The 17656-nt window shown below is 38.2% G+C and overlaps 2 protein-coding genes across 4 annotated transcripts in view; one reads left to right on the top strand and one right to left on the bottom strand.

Annotated features, from left to right (window-relative positions):
* fut8a (fucosyltransferase 8a (alpha (1,6) fucosyltransferase)) overlaps window positions 1-10309 on the bottom strand; it is a 94640-nt gene extending 84331 nt beyond the window's left edge. For both annotated transcript variants that reach the window (XM_051868457.1, XM_051868456.1), the window contains exon 1: window positions 10152-10309. The gene's annotated coding sequence lies outside the window, so the exon portion shown is untranslated. The remainder of the gene's footprint in view (window positions 1-10151) is intronic.
* Window positions 10310-12249: 1940 nt separating this feature from the next.
* On the top strand, window positions 12250-16634 carry dnal1 (dynein, axonemal, light chain 1). 2 transcript variants are annotated; one of them, XM_051868544.1, is made up of 8 exons: window positions 12250-12378; window positions 12947-12985; window positions 13136-13245; window positions 13347-13402; window positions 13483-13538; window positions 14373-14499; window positions 15227-15367; window positions 15465-16634. In XM_051868544.1, exons 1-8 carry the CDS (start codon window positions 12376-12378, stop codon window positions 15512-15514), a joined length of 582 nt encoding a protein of 193 aa, XP_051724504.1. In that variant the 5' UTR covers window positions 12250-12375; the 3' UTR covers window positions 15515-16634. The 2 variants fall into 2 exon arrangements, with proteins under 2 accessions (XP_051724504.1, XP_051724505.1); XM_051868545.1 differs by lacking the exon at window positions 12250-12378 and adding an exon at window positions 12414-12768.
* The last annotated feature ends 1022 nt before the right edge of the window (window positions 16635-17656 follow it).

Below are 17656 nucleotides of genomic sequence, written 5' to 3'. Positions count from 1 at the left end.
CCACTAAATCTTATAACATATTCTGCTTGTGAAACCAAAGTATGTTGTAGTTGGCATGAGCGGCAATCCCACTCTTGATCCCAATTAAGACAACCTGTGCCTTTTCATCACAAAAGGGCTTGCTACAACACTATGAGGATTAGCGAAAAATTAAGTCGACAAATCCACTGATCAGATTATCTCTCCGAACAGGATCTTCTCTGCCTTACGCGCCTCTCGCTGGCACAGGCTAATGCTACTCCATGGTGTCTAAACTGAAGTCGATAACCTGGCTCAGAGATGCCGCTCCACAAGCAGTCTATTTCAAAGTGAATGAAATAAGGATGGGAAAAGGAAAAAGAAAGGAAACATTGCAACAGAAAGATGAAAAGAGTGAAAAGGAGGTTAAAGAAAGGGCAGAGTTACCAAACAATTCGTCACCTGCACGGTAAGGGAAAAGAAAAAGATTCTGCCAGGCTGTATTTTTCTCTGTACTCTTCAAAAAAAGATGGAAGTGAAGAAAAGGACAGAACCCAGAATGTGACATATCTGCTGTCTCTCTGTCATCAGTGTCACATGAGGTTTACTCCTCTGGCTCTGTACCAAATTAGCATTCGACTCATCCTCTGCCCTGCGCTTCTAAAAACCACAGGCAGCTGATAAAACACTGTGATCATAGCACTATTGAGTGTACAGATTTCAGTTACAAATGGCCAGTGGTTACATGGCCTTGCCTTGCAATAGTTTGTAAGGAATAACTGATGCATGGGGACAAAACTGCAAGTAACATGTTGACTTGCAAACTGATGCATGTGAAGCATAGCAGTATGAAAACTTTCAAATTAAAGCTTTCAGTGACAACCTGAGTTAGCCTTCTGGCTCAAACCCAGTTGCGGTTTGCTGCAGTTTTTGTTCTGTGTAGGCGGCAGAGCCCACCTGAGCCGAACCCCCGGGCTAACAGCCCTACTCAGTGGGTGAGGGGCAGCTGGGCTTCTAGCCAAAAGGTATAGCCGAGATTCGCACACAAAACCATCAATGAGCAACAACTTAAGTGTTCAATCCAGCTTATGTAAACAGCAATAGAGAGAAGCAAATATTTTACTAGTGCTCCAAATGCTAAGGTTCAAACAGGAAGGTCTGGAAGGGTCTTATCAGACATTCCCTCTAATATTCCATACTACACTTAGGTTTCAGCTGAGTGGGGAAGCAATTTTCAGAGGGCAGAAATGACAGAAAGTGGAAGAGAGAAAGAGACAAAAAGATAGCAAGAGAGAGGGGGTAGACTGGGACTTACAAAAGCACACTCAATACATCTGTGTCCTGTGAGGTTTGAACCATCTTCTTTTCTTCACACTCCGATGGCAGGAGACAGAATTGACAAGTGATTGTAGATACTCCGAACCAGGATGGCATATAAACCGTTTTAGTATGGAAGCAAATGCTGATATAAGCTAAGGCCCTGTTTACACCTGGTATTAAGGTGCGTTTTGGTCAATCGGATCACAAGTGGACGATGCTAAATACTGGTGTAAATGAGGTATAAAACGTTTTGAGCTTGTCCACTTTCGACCAATATCAGAGGTAGTCGAAAACACATTAGACCGGATTGCGTTCATGGTGTAGACGCTTATGTGGTCGAAAATGTGTTCGAACAGCTGCTAAAGACTGCCTACTCTCCACATACTGACACAAACATTCTGGGAAGCGCGGTAGCCAGAAGGGTTTTAAACTTTGCTGGCTGAAGCCATGAGTTTGGTTTGAAGACGAAAAATGTACTAAGCACAATGTTCTCTAAACATTTCTGTTTTGTAACATGCACTCACCGTGTTCAGCATGGTCTCGCGGCTATCAGAGCAGAAACGAAAGCTGATGCGCTCTGTATGTTTTCACGTTGTCTCTGGTCACGTTCATATGCAAACTGCGCATGGTTATTTCGCAATTAAATCAAAACTTCTGAAGAAGCCCATACATTTACCCGCCCATAGACCCTCCCCTCGAAGAAATCAGGACAGAAGTGGTCGAAAGTGGACAAAAGACACAGATTAAAACACCAGGTGTAGACGGATATGTATCTCTCTCGTCCACTTGTGATCCGATTGACGAAAACACATCTTAATACCAGGTGTAAACAGGGCCTAAGTGAAGGTTCTCTGCACCTGATAGGCTGTATCATGTACTCTGAGAGTCAGTATGTTTGAAACTGTTAAAGATATCAATCAGCACAAGGTGAAATCCAATCATGCCAAACCCCCTCAATCCTCTTAGCATGACAATCCCCCACCCCTGCTTTGCGCATAAAGGGGATAATAACACTCTGACATACAGGCCAGCTCTGACAATCATCAACCATAACCATGCTTGAACTTGACCTATCTCAACCTGATGACTCTTGGGGCTAGCACTTAGTGGATGAGATGCCCTAACCCTGCAAATTGTGTTTGTTTAATAATGTTTCAATAGACATCCCATCTGCCCTCTGATCCTACCTCTGTTGCTTTTTATGCAGATCTCCATCAATCGCTGCGAGTACCGCAGAGATGCTTAATTGTCCCAGAGAAGCCATTAGCATTCCACAAGGCATTAGGGATGCCATTGAGCATGCTCCAGTTGAGCTGAGACAGCAGTATCACTCAGGTCAGTGCTGAGCAATGCAGACTACAGGACTGGATGTCTCAAAAATGCTTCCATCATCCTTACCTCAGACACGAGTCCCCTGGGTTTTCAGCCTAAAGCCTATTTAGACAGGACTAGTTTTCCTTGAGAGGGCAAGGTGTAAAAAACAGAGGGGTACAGTAAATCACTATTTTTGGCAGGATTTGTTTTCCAAACAGCATTGGAGTTACAATAAGTAGCAGAGGACTGATTTTACATCTGATTTAAAAAGTACTTCAGCCAAGAAACGTTTCGTCAGCCCGAAAGTTGGCAAAAAGATCTAAATCCATAATGAAGGTGCAGAAGGTAACAGACCGAGGAATTTCGCTTTACTTCAAAGTAAATGAGGAGAATCACAGACATATCCAGGTGGGAAAGATTTCTTAGTGGACCACAAAGTTTGCAGAATAGCATTATGTAATTTTCTACGCAAGTTTTACTGAGGCTGTATGAGATAAAAACAGACGTGCCTGATTTGGATGGGATTACAAAAAGTACATCTGTGAAACAAATTTACTTGATCTCAATTAGGGAGTGTGTGCCAGAGGGTGTGTCGTATTTGGTTAGGACGTAACTCTGGTGGGACAAGGTGTGTTTGCTGGCACAGATAAAGAAGTAGGGTGAATGATGATAGCAAGAACCAAATACATTATATTCTCTTGTAATTCTGACAGTCACAGAGCGAGAACCTGCTGAAAAAGTACCTGGCTTCTAAGACGGTTACAGTCTATTTCTGTTGCTTGTTTTCCCCCCTTTTTCTGAATTAAAGTAACCTTGGCCTCATTGTCTGCAAGTAGCTCAAGCAGAGGACACAATTATTGTGCAAACTGCGTGCCTCAAATCTAAACAAATGTCTCAGTTCGGTTTGTTGAGGACTATTCACCCTACGGTCTGAGAGAGTCTACCAACTGCCTTTGGAGAAATGCATTTGGCACAATTGCTCACATTCATTTGTCTGCTATGGCAAGGGTATGAAGAACTTTGGGAGAAAAGCAGTGTCGTGCAACAAATTTGCCTTGGTTTAAATGAAGCCCTGCGGTAGGTAATCATTGACTACGATGACTGCAAATGCACAGCTTCCAGGGCAAATATGCCCATTTTATCATTCAGACCATATGTTTGTGCAAAAAAAGTCATTTTTCTGCAGGGGTCAAACAAGGTCTCTGGTTGGTGTAATCCTGACCCTTCCTCTCCTCGTGTGTGGGCGAAGGCAGAGCAGTTCCCCTGCAGCTGCCAGAGCGATGCTCCACATTGCAGTGTGGTATTTATAGCCGATGAAACAGCTCGCTGTCGTTGGCCACTGTCAAGTCTGATGGGCGCAAAAGCAGTCAGCCAAGAACCTACCAGCAAAACACACACAAATGCACATGCATGCACACACACTGACTTTTACAATCTCCAAAGGGCTCTGAAGAATGACTCACGGTCTCCCTTGTCCTGGGAAGGAGAGAGTTAGTAAAGACAATGGCTGGAACGTTCTTCCTTGCAGCCCAGTGCCGCAGAACTAGAATGGGGAAAGAGTGAGTGCAAATGTTCGTCATGTGGAAAGCTACATGGTCTGCCATTAGGATCCCTGCCAAAGATCTCATCCATGTGATTATCCCACCCCACCGCAGCTACTTGCTTCATCGTCCATCTCAAGCAAACACACACACCTGCACTTGTACATGCTAGTCCCTGCCGCCCAATCCCACACCGCTCTGCCGCTCCAATCAAAACCTATTGGGAGAGATTTTCCATCTCCTGCTCAGAGAGGCAAACTACACTATCATTAAAACTGATCAGAACCTCTTTATCCCTGCCCACTGCCCACATTGCTATGGAAACTCAGCCAAGAGTAGTCACCTGATATTGGCAGAATAGAAGAGATGAGCAAGGGGAGCGGGGGAGGGGAACGAGACTCCTGTTTGATCCGTGATTTTGAGCTTTATTACGGCCCCCATCCTGACCTTCACTTCACAGCATGGGGCGAATGTATGTTAAAAAAAAGTAGCAAAGCCCTGCACTCTATTACTCCTCCATTCAATTTCAATAAAATGAGCATAAACCAGAACTGTCTTTCCCTGGGTTAATAATTCCTCTTCATAATTCATCCCAGGAGACAATTATCTATCGAGGGCATTATTAGATTTCTCAGTTCATTACTCAAATATGACAAATGTGACACGACAGACATGCATGCAGACGATTTCCACTAGGCAAATTGTCCTGTTACATGATCATGTGACTATTGCGACATGTGCAGTCACCACATAAGTGTCATTAATTTAAGTAACACAAAACAAAACCTGTATGTGCAAAGGTAGCTTCGGATCAGGTGGGAACTTGAAGCTACACATTATGGAAATCCCATAACCACATATTATGTTTTCAAGTTAATGTTTCACGACCATAATTGTGTGAGCAGAGTGAGTCAGTGCAAAACACTCATGGAGCAGAAACTGCAATAAGACTCCAGGGGCCTATGACAAATTAATGCATTTTTATGGTTCATTTGTGAGATTTATGATTGACCGAAGAGAACTGAGATTAAAAGCAAACTTTCAACAAGAGACGTGATCACACAATACTAAAAACTTACATGGGTGTACAGGTTTATAAAGATAAACTTCACTTGAGCATATGAATATATGAACTTTATAACAGCAAAAAGCTTTTATCTAAATATGAAAATGTAAACAGTAGGGCTGTCGAGGCTTAATCAATCTCAAATATGGCTTATCATTTGAAACACGTAAGAAGTAGCAACTACTGTTTGTGGATTTTGTTTTTAAAGTAACTCCCAGAAAGTCCACAGGCTAAATGAACCTCCCCTTAGGGAAGTTACAGGGACTGCCATAGGCCAAGACAGCTCTAAGGACCCTGGCAAGTAAACATAGCAGAGTAGTGTCGAATTCATTCTCTCACTTTTTCTGACTTAAATGTGAAATGTGAAAAAGTGACTTTTACCTGACCCGTAAAAATGGCTTTTGTTGGTGTAATCTAATATAGTCAGGCTGTATTCAGTCAATATTTTTTTATTTAAAGCCAGTTAACCACTTTTCCGGTTACTTAACAAAATAAATGTGACCCGTGCTGGGAAAATGAGTCAGAATGCATGCAGGCTAATTACGATTTACATGCAAAACAAGTGAAAAATGTCAATTTTTGTCGAGTTTGAGGTTTTCACAAAAATTACTTCATTAAGCCCTCGACTAGTGATCCCAATGCTCCAAATAGCAATTAAACATCTAAAAGTATCTTTATTTGTACGTTTCTGAGAGGAGTACCTTTCCTTTGTCCAAGAAAAATGCAGTTTTTCTCTGCTTGCTTCTCGATGACTGGAGCTTCCCCTCAGCACAAGTTTGGTATCGTTGTAAAGCGCAGCATACCAACTTTGTGAAAATTCATAGCGAACTCTCATTGGCATGAGTCTGAACTAATAAAATGTGATTTTCATGAGAACTCATGCTGATGTAAACAAAACTATCTTACTCGCGCTGACTGACAGATCCGAAGCGCGCGCACAAAGACGCCTCAGACAGCGTGCAATCCTGATATACACGTACATAGAATTACTGTATTTTAAAATATCTGTCTTGGCGAGTATTCATGCAAACATTATCTGTTATGTCTTAAGTGAAAATTTGGTTAACTGCTGGGGTAAAACACCTGATGTGTAACATTATATTAAATCCGTGCCGTACAGTAGATCATAGGCTGTCTGTTCATTAATGTTAATCAAACAATTGTGGTATCATAAAAAAAAAGTTGAATATATTTTTCCTATAGATATTTGGTGTTGACTTGGTGTGGGCCAAATTTGGTGTTATAACCAGGGATTTTAAGGTATGGTTGCTAAGTGATTTTGTTTTAGTACCTTCAGAAAAGTTTGATCTTGCTCAAAATTGACTTTGCTGACTCTATCGACTTCAAACAGCTCATTCATTTTTTGTCCAATTCCAACAAATCATACATAGAGAATGTGAAAATAACAGTAACTCATTTTTGAAAATTTGCTCATTTTGCCAGCACGGGTCACATATATTTTCCAATGTACTTCTTTAAACAATGGAAAAGAGCTAGACTGAAACCTGGTATAAGATTCATATTTGTATGAAATTAAATGCTCATATTTTCATATTCTGCTGTACATCTTTGCTGATCTAAGGCCAATTGCAATGCAAATCAACTGATACAAGATATTCAGAAAGCAGTTTAATTTTTTGATGATGACCATCTGACTTTAAAGGAGAAACATCTCATCATCTCTACCCAGAAACCTAAGCTTGTGGAGGTATCAATTATCACGGAAGATTTAATTATATCATTAATTCCAAGTCAAGCGAGATAAGCTGCTTCAATGCAAAAACACTATTAAAGATGTATGAATGTTGAGAGATTGCACACAAGTCCAAGTACTGTAGATGTAATAACACACTTGACTATGAAAGCTCGTTATCCGTGTACGCTTGGAAAAGCAGGGACTGGGCAGAACATCTGTAGAACACATTGATTTTACAAGGCTCTTAAGTGAAGCAAATGTTTTCGAAGCATCGATTAACAGCAGCAGACGACATGACGGAAGATAAAAACCACAGAGTAGCCTAAAACAGGGTTCCCACTATTTTTCAGCGATCATTTTCCAAGACTTTTCCAGGACATTTTCAATTTTACAACAATGATAATAAAAGACCGGGATCACGCCCTTAGTAATATATTGCTCTCTAAGTTTTTAAAAGGTGTAGCTACAGTTTATTGCCATGACTTAACTATAAAATCAGTTTTTAATATGAGCTCTTAATCATACATAATGACAAATTGTTCACGTTGCCAGTGTCAGTCATTGGAACTATTTTAATGTTTTGTTTTACTATTTGAAAATGAAAATATTAGTCAAAGACAAAGTCAATGAACAACAAAGATATCCATAACACGTAATAAAATATGTTTTACACAATGCATACATCTACTTTTTTTGGCAGTAAGTTTTGGATGATCATTATCTCTGCAAGATGGACTTTTCAGGGCAGGAGATGGACTAAAAATGAACTCCCACACCTTACTTCCAAATTCTGGAAGATGAATTCTTCAAACAGTGGTACAGGAGGATGTGGTGCTGGTCCTCTCAATCTGTCTGTCTATAAAGCCTATAAAAAAATCAGTCTTCTTGCATTTTACTACAATTCAGTATGTGATTCTTAAGTGGGGGTCATTTTTGGGATTCTTTACCTAACCTAACTCTCTGAGATCCTGACACCTTGCACTTCTGGAGACTCCAGGTAGGTTGCAGTTCTGGAAAATGGTGGCGCCGGAGACTAAAGGGGTCCTGATGGTTTCACACTTAATTCTCCACCTTAATAATTAATTATTTTGCAGTTAACGTGTGTTCTCTTCTCCAGCTGTTTTTGTCTGACCCTGCTGACCCAATGAGCATTTTGCTGTCCAATGGTCATGCCTTAACTGCAGTTTCTAGTATTGTATTAGTATTACATCCTTCTCATGGGCATTTAATAATTTTTGACTTTACAGTCGGAGTTAAATGTCTTGTTTGGCTCATTTTATCTGTAAAAGAAAACCTGCCTAATAATTCTGCACACCTGAATACAAGGCATTTCCAGCCTTCATGAACAATATATCACTTATACATGATTAAATACAAAATGAATAGTAGTTATTAAGATTGATTGGTTTGGAATTGGTAAAATGTGTTAGGAAAAAAAATATGATCAGAAAATCAACTTACATAATAATTATGCATGCACTGTAGTTAGCAAGTTACTGGATTAGTTACCAGTTAACATTCGCTGCATGCATTTGAGCAGTTAATAACATTAGCTAACTGCTGCAAGTGGCAACACAAGACTAAACATCATCATTGAAAATACTACTCTTACGTGTCAAAACATCACACTTTCTGCAACTAATGGTGATTGTTTTGGGCCAGTGATAAACTCTTTGTTCTCAACTAAAGAAAAACCCAAGGACTTTTTAAAAAAAATTATTTTCCAGGACAACAACAAGATTTTCCAGGACATTTTACATTTTCTCTAATTTTCCATGTGTTTTCCAGGACTGGAAAATTTGTCATCAATTTTCAAGGTTTTCCAGGATGAGTGGGAACCCTGCTTAAAAGAGTGAAGCCAAATTGTTATATGATGATAATTAATAGTGCCCGTCCTGTAGTCTGTCTAATGGGTGTGATAGGAGCAGATTAAGTAAGAAGGAGCAATGGAGGAGGCAAATAATCCCTGTGCCTATGATGTACAAATATGCTGTCTATGTATGTAGGCAGCTCACTTCCTCAAATTGTGATCCCAATGCAGTTTAGAAACATTACCTTAAAGCTATAAAGAACAGTGAAAGGACTTAGGGGAACTGTATTAGGAAAAACAGTCATCATGATAATAAGCGGTTTGTATTGTTGCAATAACAGGCGTTGAAAAATGTAAATGCCGTCATCATTTACTCACATTCACACAAGTAGCCTACATGATTCATGCACTATTCAAAACAAGTCATGCATTAGCTTTGTATGACAAATGTACTGATATTAACCTGTTTTGAACAAGTCATTTACATATTTTGTTTTATCAATCGATTTATTGAAAAGATAAACCAATCACACAAATCGTTTCATTATCCTCATGTACTCTCATGAACGCTCTATGATTTTCTGTAAATAATTTAATTCTGTTCCTCACACAATTTCTATATTTCGGTTCCATTACACAAAATAGCGTATGAGTCTTGTGGACTACTTTTATGAGACATTTATTCCAATTTTGAGGCTTGACATCTTCAGTCCCCATTCACTGTCATTTGACGTAAACTACATTCTTCAAAATATCTGCTTCTGTGTTCCATCGAAAAAATAAAGTCATACAGGTTTGAAGGAACAACATGAAGTTAAGTAAATGAAATTTTATTTTGTGTTGTTAACTATTTCTTTAAACACCATCTGCAGTGCTCAGTAACAAGCTGCCTTCTTCATAAGGGTCTAAAAGTAAACACACGGATTTCTGCAGTGGCTTCATGTTTACTTGCCTTTCTCCTTTCTACCCACATAAACATGGACACGCTACTGCTGTTGTGTTTTCTGCTAAATGTCTGGCTAACATAACGGACATTTACGCTGCACCACTTCAACAGCCCTGATACAACCCATTTTTAATAATTTATTCTGGTATATTTGTGTGGAAGATTCGTTTGAGCTACATAGTGAGGTTTCGCTGAAAGTAACGTTAGGCTTCCTATATTTGGCACCGCTACAATCATTCGCAATAGTCTTCATCTCTTCCAGTACATAAACACATTATACATTGTGCCGTGATCGTAATAGCTGCAAAACGACTGTCTGACCAGAGCATACTTCGGTATCACGGCGCGAAAACACAATGCGCTCGAGCTGCAAACCTGACCGTTATTTTTACCGTTCAGCAGTCGAGGCTAGCAACAGGCCGGGATGGAACGAACTCGCCGGTGAAAAAACGTTGTTTTCCTTAACGTAATGCGGTAGTATATAACGGCGACACACTTACCTTGATTTGGCACCGGCGTACTTATATCTCCTATGTTTTAATGAAAGGGATGCTTTACCGAGCCGTGGCGGAAACAGGAACTGGGGAGACTGACTGCTGCTGTCTGAATTCTCGCTGCTGGGCTCTTGAGGAGGCTGCTTGGCTGTCACTGGGCTGCAGTGCGCATGCGTGTGTCAGATCACCACGATACAAGTGCTCCTCAGCAATGAATACAATTTCTTGGAACTCATTATTCATGGTTTTGCCAGCGTAATGCTACTGATTTTCTCTGTGCAAATGTGACAAATAGTCATTTCACTAATGACACCGCAGACAAAGCAATTTAATGCGACCGATCGTGTAAGATTGTATTAAAAAAAAGTATTAAAGCCCACTATTATGCAAATATAAGACACTCTCGGGGTAGTACAGATTAATACATATTACATTTCTAATAAATGCCCAGTCTAACGTCAGGCTGGAAAATCTAGTGTTCCTATTCAGAACATATAGGCTATTGTATTGGACATTGTATTCCTGTTTGTACTGTTTTAATAGATTTTTATACAATATTTACATTTAAATGCTTTATATTTTGCTCTCGGTATTTGACTTTTCTCGACTCGATTTGTGATCATCATAACAACTGTACAATATTTAGTTATTGATGAGTTTTAAAATATGAAAGAAAACAATGATTAAAGTAACAAATACAACAAATACAGTTAGACCAAAACCGCTTTGGTTTATGGAAGCCCATTCCACATTAGAAGAAGTGAAATTATGCTTTGTTAAATCACCATTACTGTATGAAATAAAGTTATAATAATGAGATAAAAGCAAAATATTAAGTGATAATTGTGAGATAAAAGTCGAAATTATGACATAATTATGACTTTGTATCTCATAATTTTTACTTTTTTTGTCATAATTACTTTTTTTATCTCATAATTTCAGTTTTTTATGTCATAATTATGATTTACCAAACCATGATTTTTGTGTGTGTGTGTGTGTGTGTGTGTGTGTGTGTGTGTGTGTGTGTGTGTGTGTCAGAAATAGGGTGACATATTGGTCGGACCTGCTGTCATTAAAGACATAAAGAAGATCACTGATGGTTAGGATTCTTGTCATTTGTCATTTTGTTCTCCCTCGTGCTCTCTCTCTCTCTCTCTCTCTCTCTCTCTCTCTCTCTCTCTCTCTCTCTCTCTCTCTCTCTCCCTGTCTGTCCGTCTGTCTGTTATTAGAAAAAATGTTCTTAGGTTTTTGAGGAAAGTTTCACACCTAGGGATTTTATCTATTAGGATAAAGCTGTAATCAAAGATTCAAATGCAGTTGATCAATTTCATGGTCTGTCAAGAAAAAAAATTGCAATATACATTACACAAAAAAGGGGGATAAGGAATATAGTACATGGCCAAACTGTACTGAGACTGAGAGGGATTTATAAATTAATTTTAACTCTTTAGTCTTTTGCTGAGCTGATTGTTTTTGTGATAATGATTTTTTAATGGTTTTCTTGTTATTGATACTGATTTAATAAATGTATGGGTTAAATCTCCCTCTCTCTCTCTTTCTCTCTCTCTCTCTCTCACACACACACACACACACACACACACACACAGAGAGAGAGAGAGAGAGAGAGAGAGAGAGAGAGAGAGAGAGAGAGAGAGAGAGAGTATGAATGTAATCATTGTTACATCACTCCCACCCAGTGGTCTGACTGTGGAATCACATCATGAAACTCATTGGGTTTTATGAACTTGAACCAGTATACAGTATTTGGACAGTATTAAAATGGAGTCAAGTCGTTTACAGAATTACTTTAGTATTCAGTTTAAAGGTCTTTATATTGCAAAAAATACGTCTAATAATAAAAACATTGTGTAATATTATTTAGTTTAAGCACCCTCAGAGAGTTAGAGAAGAGACCATGAACGCTATGCTGCTAAAATGCGAATATAAAATTGAGGATAAAAATATAAACGAATGTCTTATTATTGTGATGGTTTTATTTTTGTGAATATTTATACTTTTTTATTTTGGACATTTTTTTTCTAATTTCATTCCAGCGCTATCCCGAATTACTACTAAGTCAATATAATTATTAAGCTATCTATTCATATGTCAACTCGACCAGCGCGATGTTTGTGTTGTCAGGCGGATACGCGGCTCGTGCTCGTCGGAAGCATCACTTCGCGCACGCGCTTTACGTCAGGGTAGTTCCATAGCAACCGTAAAGAACAACATGGTAAGTTCCCATCCTGTTTGTTCCTGTAATCCATCTTATTATGCGATATTAATGGGTGCATAATGCATTGTTCTAAATAAGGGAAATAAGCGTTTGCTGTTTATAATGAAAAGAGGACATTAGGCTACTCAGGCTGCTAATACAAGCTGCATCAATGTTCATCACTGGAGTCAGGCAGTTGCAGCAGATAAACATTTAGCACCTTGCTAGCAGTTTGACGTTACTAGTTAGGTTATAAATGTGCAAAGTTATTTACCTATTAGATATTAAACTTAGTATTAATATTAGGTTAAGATACACAAATTGTGACAGACTACCGAAGATGTCAACGTAATGTCTAGAGGATAGCGAGCTTGTTGCAAGTTAGCATCTGTATTCATTAGTGAGCTGGTAATTTTAATAACATACACTTGCATACTTGTAGAGATTCAGGAAAAAAAAAGAAGCAACAATAGCATTTTATTATTGTTTTTGGCTATTAACTATATATTTTTTGCCATGACAAAGACAATAAATATCATCTTACCTTACTGTGAGTGACCAGTCACAAGTTTTTATGTGTTTTCAGGCAAAAGCAACAACTATTAAAGAGGCCCTTGTGAAATGGGTAAACCATTTATTACTAATTTAGTTTTTAGATTAACTTTTTCCAAGTCTTAACACATTAAACATTCCTAGTATAAATTATAGATTCTTCTCTGAATACATTTCAGAATTGTATAAATTATGTTAATTGATTTCACTTGGTTGTTACAAGGAGGAGAAAACAGGCGAAAAAGCGAGCGAGGCCACGGCAGTAAAGCTTTATGGTCAGATCCCTCCCATTGAAAAAATGGACGCATCTCTCTCTAATCTTGTCAACTGCGAGTGAGTCTAAATATACAACTCCAACTTTTGGTGTATTTTCTTATAAACCAGCTTCCATATGTGTCAGATATAATAACTCTAATATATTCTGTCCTGCCTAGGAAATTATCCCTGTCTACAAACTGTATTGAAAAAATTGCCAACTTGAATGGTCTAAGTAAGTATACTCCTCAGATGGATAGCTGTCAAGTGCGTTTGTTATGATTGCTGAACAATTTATTTACATTTCTCTTTCAGAGAATCTTAAGATATTGTCCTTGGGCCGGAATAACATCAAAAACCTTAATGGACTTGTAAGTAAAGTTAAAGGTGCTGTAATGCGAATTCTCAAATTCGTTGTTGAACACTGTTGATATTTGAAATCAACCCAAACAAACCCACCCCTCTCTTCATTGCTCCGCCTCCAAAACTCACACTCCAATATTAACCACCCTGCTCCGAGTCGGTCTTGAACCCCGGCCCGATCGCTGCTGGCATGCGAGGCAAATGCACTACCAATGATGCTAAACACTCACTATCTGGCCACTGTTACACATGCAGTGCGAGTGGATGTCTGTTTATCACAGCTGACGCGCAACAAAATGCTTCACGAAAAAATAAATCGCAGATGATGAACGAACGACAAGGAAGCACAAAAAATGAACGTACAGTACACAAGAGTAAATACAAACAAGAGTTTGTTGTTAATCGTCAACAGAACAGCAGCTCCAGACAATCAAAACCCAGTGTTACTCACATGAATAGCGGGATCAAAGCAGCCTCCGTGTCTGTTTTCAGGCCTTCCCACTTAACTCTCTCCAGCGCTGGAATGCTTTTCTAATATAAATGCGGGTCCTAAAGCGCTTGCCCAGGCATAAACCTTCATTCCAGTGATATTCTTTTGAGGTCTTTTGTATTGTGTCCCATCTCTCGTTCTGCAGTTTTTTTTTTCTTATTTTCAATCTCCCTTTTGCTTGTTCTCTCTCTTCGACCGCCATATGCCCCCTAATGCTGATTGGTTAGACGTTTGTTGTTGGTATCGGCCCGACTAACTTCCAAACAGTGTATTTGAAATAATACTGAGTCCACCTTTAATGATAACATGAAGAATTTCGAGATAATTCACACACCTCTTCTGTTCCCCACAGGAGGCAGTAGGTGATACTCTGGAGGAGCTGTGGATCTCTTATAACCTCATAGAAAAACTGAAGGGAATTCACGTCATGAAGAAACTCAAAGTGTTATACATGTCCAATAACTTGGTCAAAGAGTGGGGTGAGCATGGAAAATAGACTTCACCTGAGAATCTGACAGCAGATTAGTCATGCTACTTAAAGGATTAGTTCAGTTCAGAATTAAAATTTCCTGATAATTTACTCACCCCCATGTCATCCAGGATCTTTCTTCAGTAGAAAAGAAATTATGGTTTTTGAGGAAAACATTGCAGGATTTTTCTCCTTATAGTGGACTTCAACAGTTACCAACGGGTTGAAGGTCCAAATTGCAGTTTCACTGCAGCTTCAAAGAGCTCTACACAATCCCAGACGAGGGATAAGGGTCTTATCTAGCGAAACGATCTGTCATTTTATAAAATAAATAAAAATGTATATACTTTTTAACCACAAATGCTCATCTGCACTGAATCTGCAATTTGGACCTTCAACCCGTTGGTAACTGTTGAAGTCCACTATATGGAGAAAAATCCTGGAATGTTTTCCTCAAAAACCTTAATTTCTTTTCAACTGAAGAAAGAAAGACATAAACATCTTAGATGACATGGGGGTGAGTAAATTTTCAGGAAATTTTATTTCTGAAGTGAACTAATCCTGTAAAGGGATAGTTCACCCAAAAATGAAAATGCTGTCATCATTCACTCACCCTCAAGTTGTTCAAAAGCCAATATGAATTTCTTTCTTCTGCTGAACACAAAAGAGGATATTTTGAAGAATGTCTGTAACCAAACAGTTGATGGACCCCATGATGGATTCTGTTTGTTCCTTAGGGGAGTTTCTGAAGCTGGCAGATCTTCCATCATTGGTGGACCTCGTCTTTGTGGGAAACCCATTAGAAGAAAAGTGTTCCACTGAAGGCAACTGGTTAGAGGAGGCTACTAAGAGGCTTCCCAAACTTAAAAAGCTAGATGGTAAGTATCATATTTGTGATAACATGACACAAATGTTTATACGTTAATAAGGCCATGGTTGCAAAAAATGGATTCCTCATAATTTTTTTATTTTTAGGGAACCCCATCATCAAACGAGAAGAGGAGGAAGCTGAAGGGGAGAGTTAATGCAATTTCTTTTAATATTCTAAAGGGTGCATTTTTATTGTTCAAACACCAGCATTTTTACTGTTAAAAGTCTGTGCAATGTTTGCATTTTTTTATTATTTATTAAAAATTAAGATAAAAAGCTAAATCCGTTTTCTTGAGCTTTAACACTATTTGAATAGATCTGAAAAGCACACACTTGACTCGTGTTTTGTTAAGCCTTAGCACAAGCGGAGATAAACAATCAATGGGTCGTGCAGAAGGACATATTGGACGGTACTAATTACTTACACTGTAAAAAAGAATCGATGCGTGCCATTGTTACCTCAAAGAATTATTTCTACTTGATCTAAACCTTAAAAATCACTTTATTAATTTACTACAACTTAATTCAGTCAATACTGAATAATATTTTTGACTTGAATAACCAGTTAATTTACATGTTACCACATGAAGGACATATTAAAGGTTAAGAAAGTTAATAACTAAACTTTTTTACATTGTGCTTTTCAGGGTGACCAATAACAGGTTAAACTGTAACAGTAAAATGTAAGCCAGTTATGACATTAAAGCAAGTACAAAACTGGATGCATCTAGGGTATGACAGGCTATAACTGTTTCTTTAGTGGTGCTATGCTTTAGTATGTCTCTATTAGGAGGCTACTTTAAAAAAATATATATGTATCTAAAGTTTATTAATGACTATAAAAAGGTCAATTTTAATTAAATGCATTTTCTAAAAGCATATTTTTTGTAATAATTTTTTTGGACATACAGTAAGCAAAACTCCTAATTAATTGGCAGTTATTCTGTCGTTGTCATAGCGTTTCATTAATATGCATGTTGTTAACACATCACACTGTATGTGTTGCACAGTGAGAGCAATTTGTAAACACTTTGTAGCATGTCTCCATAGAGTAACTTCAGTGTACTGTGGCCAAATAAAGGCACTATAATTAATGTCGTAATTAAAAAGTTATCTAACTTAGTTTCTTGTTAACAATTTTATGAATGTGATTTAGATTTTATATTTACAATTTTAAGCATGTTTTAATGTTTTTGACCCCTCTACATGTCAACTGTTTTTGATTACTGTTTCACAAGAAAAAAATAAACTATTTTACTCTTTGCAAAAGTTAAATTGTTATCTTTTCAATTCTTCTTCTTCTTCTTCTTCTTATTATATATTACATTATCGTTAATATTATATATGCCTAGCTTTGAATTTGTTTTCATTTAGGGGATTAACTACAAACAGTAGGGGGCAGTAAAGTTCTTTAAGAAGTAAAGTTGTACACAGTCTTAACTACTTATTTATCTGACTACCCCCAGCAAATAAAATAATAATAATGATGAATAATCATGATTATTATTGTGTTTTCAGTTCATTACTCAGTTATCATATTCACAAAATATATGGAAATGCTGTTCATCTTCTTTCAGATCCTTTGAGAATTTATCTCTACATTTTAAATATATAACAATGCTACCATGGAGGGGAAAATAAAATAAAAATACACATAGTAAATAAAATATACAAAATAAATCAAGAGTATTGCAGCATTTTACGCAGACGTTATCGTGGTGGGCTGCCTACAATTCCTATTGGTCAGGATTCACGTCAATCATGAAGTGCGCCAAAACAGCAACTAATCAAAACGGCGCAAATGTCCCTCAACTAGGAAGTAACTGTTGCCTAACGACCGTCAAGGCTGTCAACATACTACAAGAAAAATGCAGCGCGAGAAGAGTGTTAAAGTGAAAGAAGTAATCAATTCTCTATGTAAACTACTGTCTGGGTTAAGCGTCGAGTCCATCCCGACAGCCGAGGCTTTCAGGAGAGCCAAATTCAATAGAAAAGATGCGGTAAGATCTACATGGGTGGCTATTGTGAAACCCTTATTGTACAATTGTACCATTTCTGTCTCCCTTTCCCTCTCTTTAATTTGATTTAGAATAATTTGATAGATAAGTCATCGTTAACTAGGTAAACAATGCTTAGTGTGCTCAAAAATATGCTTTGCTTTCAGGCATTGGACATGTGGGGTTTGTTAAGCAGGCTTCTGCAGAGAGCCTTTGCACTGGATTGTGCGTGCTACTGCCGGGACTTTAAAGACTTTGGTAAAATTCATCATTGCCCATAACTGCAGTCCATGTGTGATA

Source organism: Ctenopharyngodon idella, chromosome 17, assembly GCF_019924925.1.
Source record: "Ctenopharyngodon idella isolate HZGC_01 chromosome 17, HZGC01, whole genome shotgun sequence".
Classification (NCBI taxonomy): Eukaryota; Metazoa; Chordata; class Actinopteri; order Cypriniformes; family Xenocyprididae; genus Ctenopharyngodon; species Ctenopharyngodon idella.
This window is presented reverse-complemented; position numbering and strand designations above follow the sequence as displayed.

Coding starts and splice junctions, on each gene's coding strand:
- dnal1 (XM_051868544.1), top strand. Junction 13,539..14,372: donor TCAAAAACCTTAATGGACTT/GTAAGTAAAGTT, acceptor TGTTCCCCACAG/GAGGCAGTAGGTGATACTCT. Junction 14,500..15,226: donor TAACTTGGTCAAAGAGTGGG/GTGAGCATGGAA, acceptor TTTGTTCCTTAG/GGGAGTTTCTGAAGCTGGCA.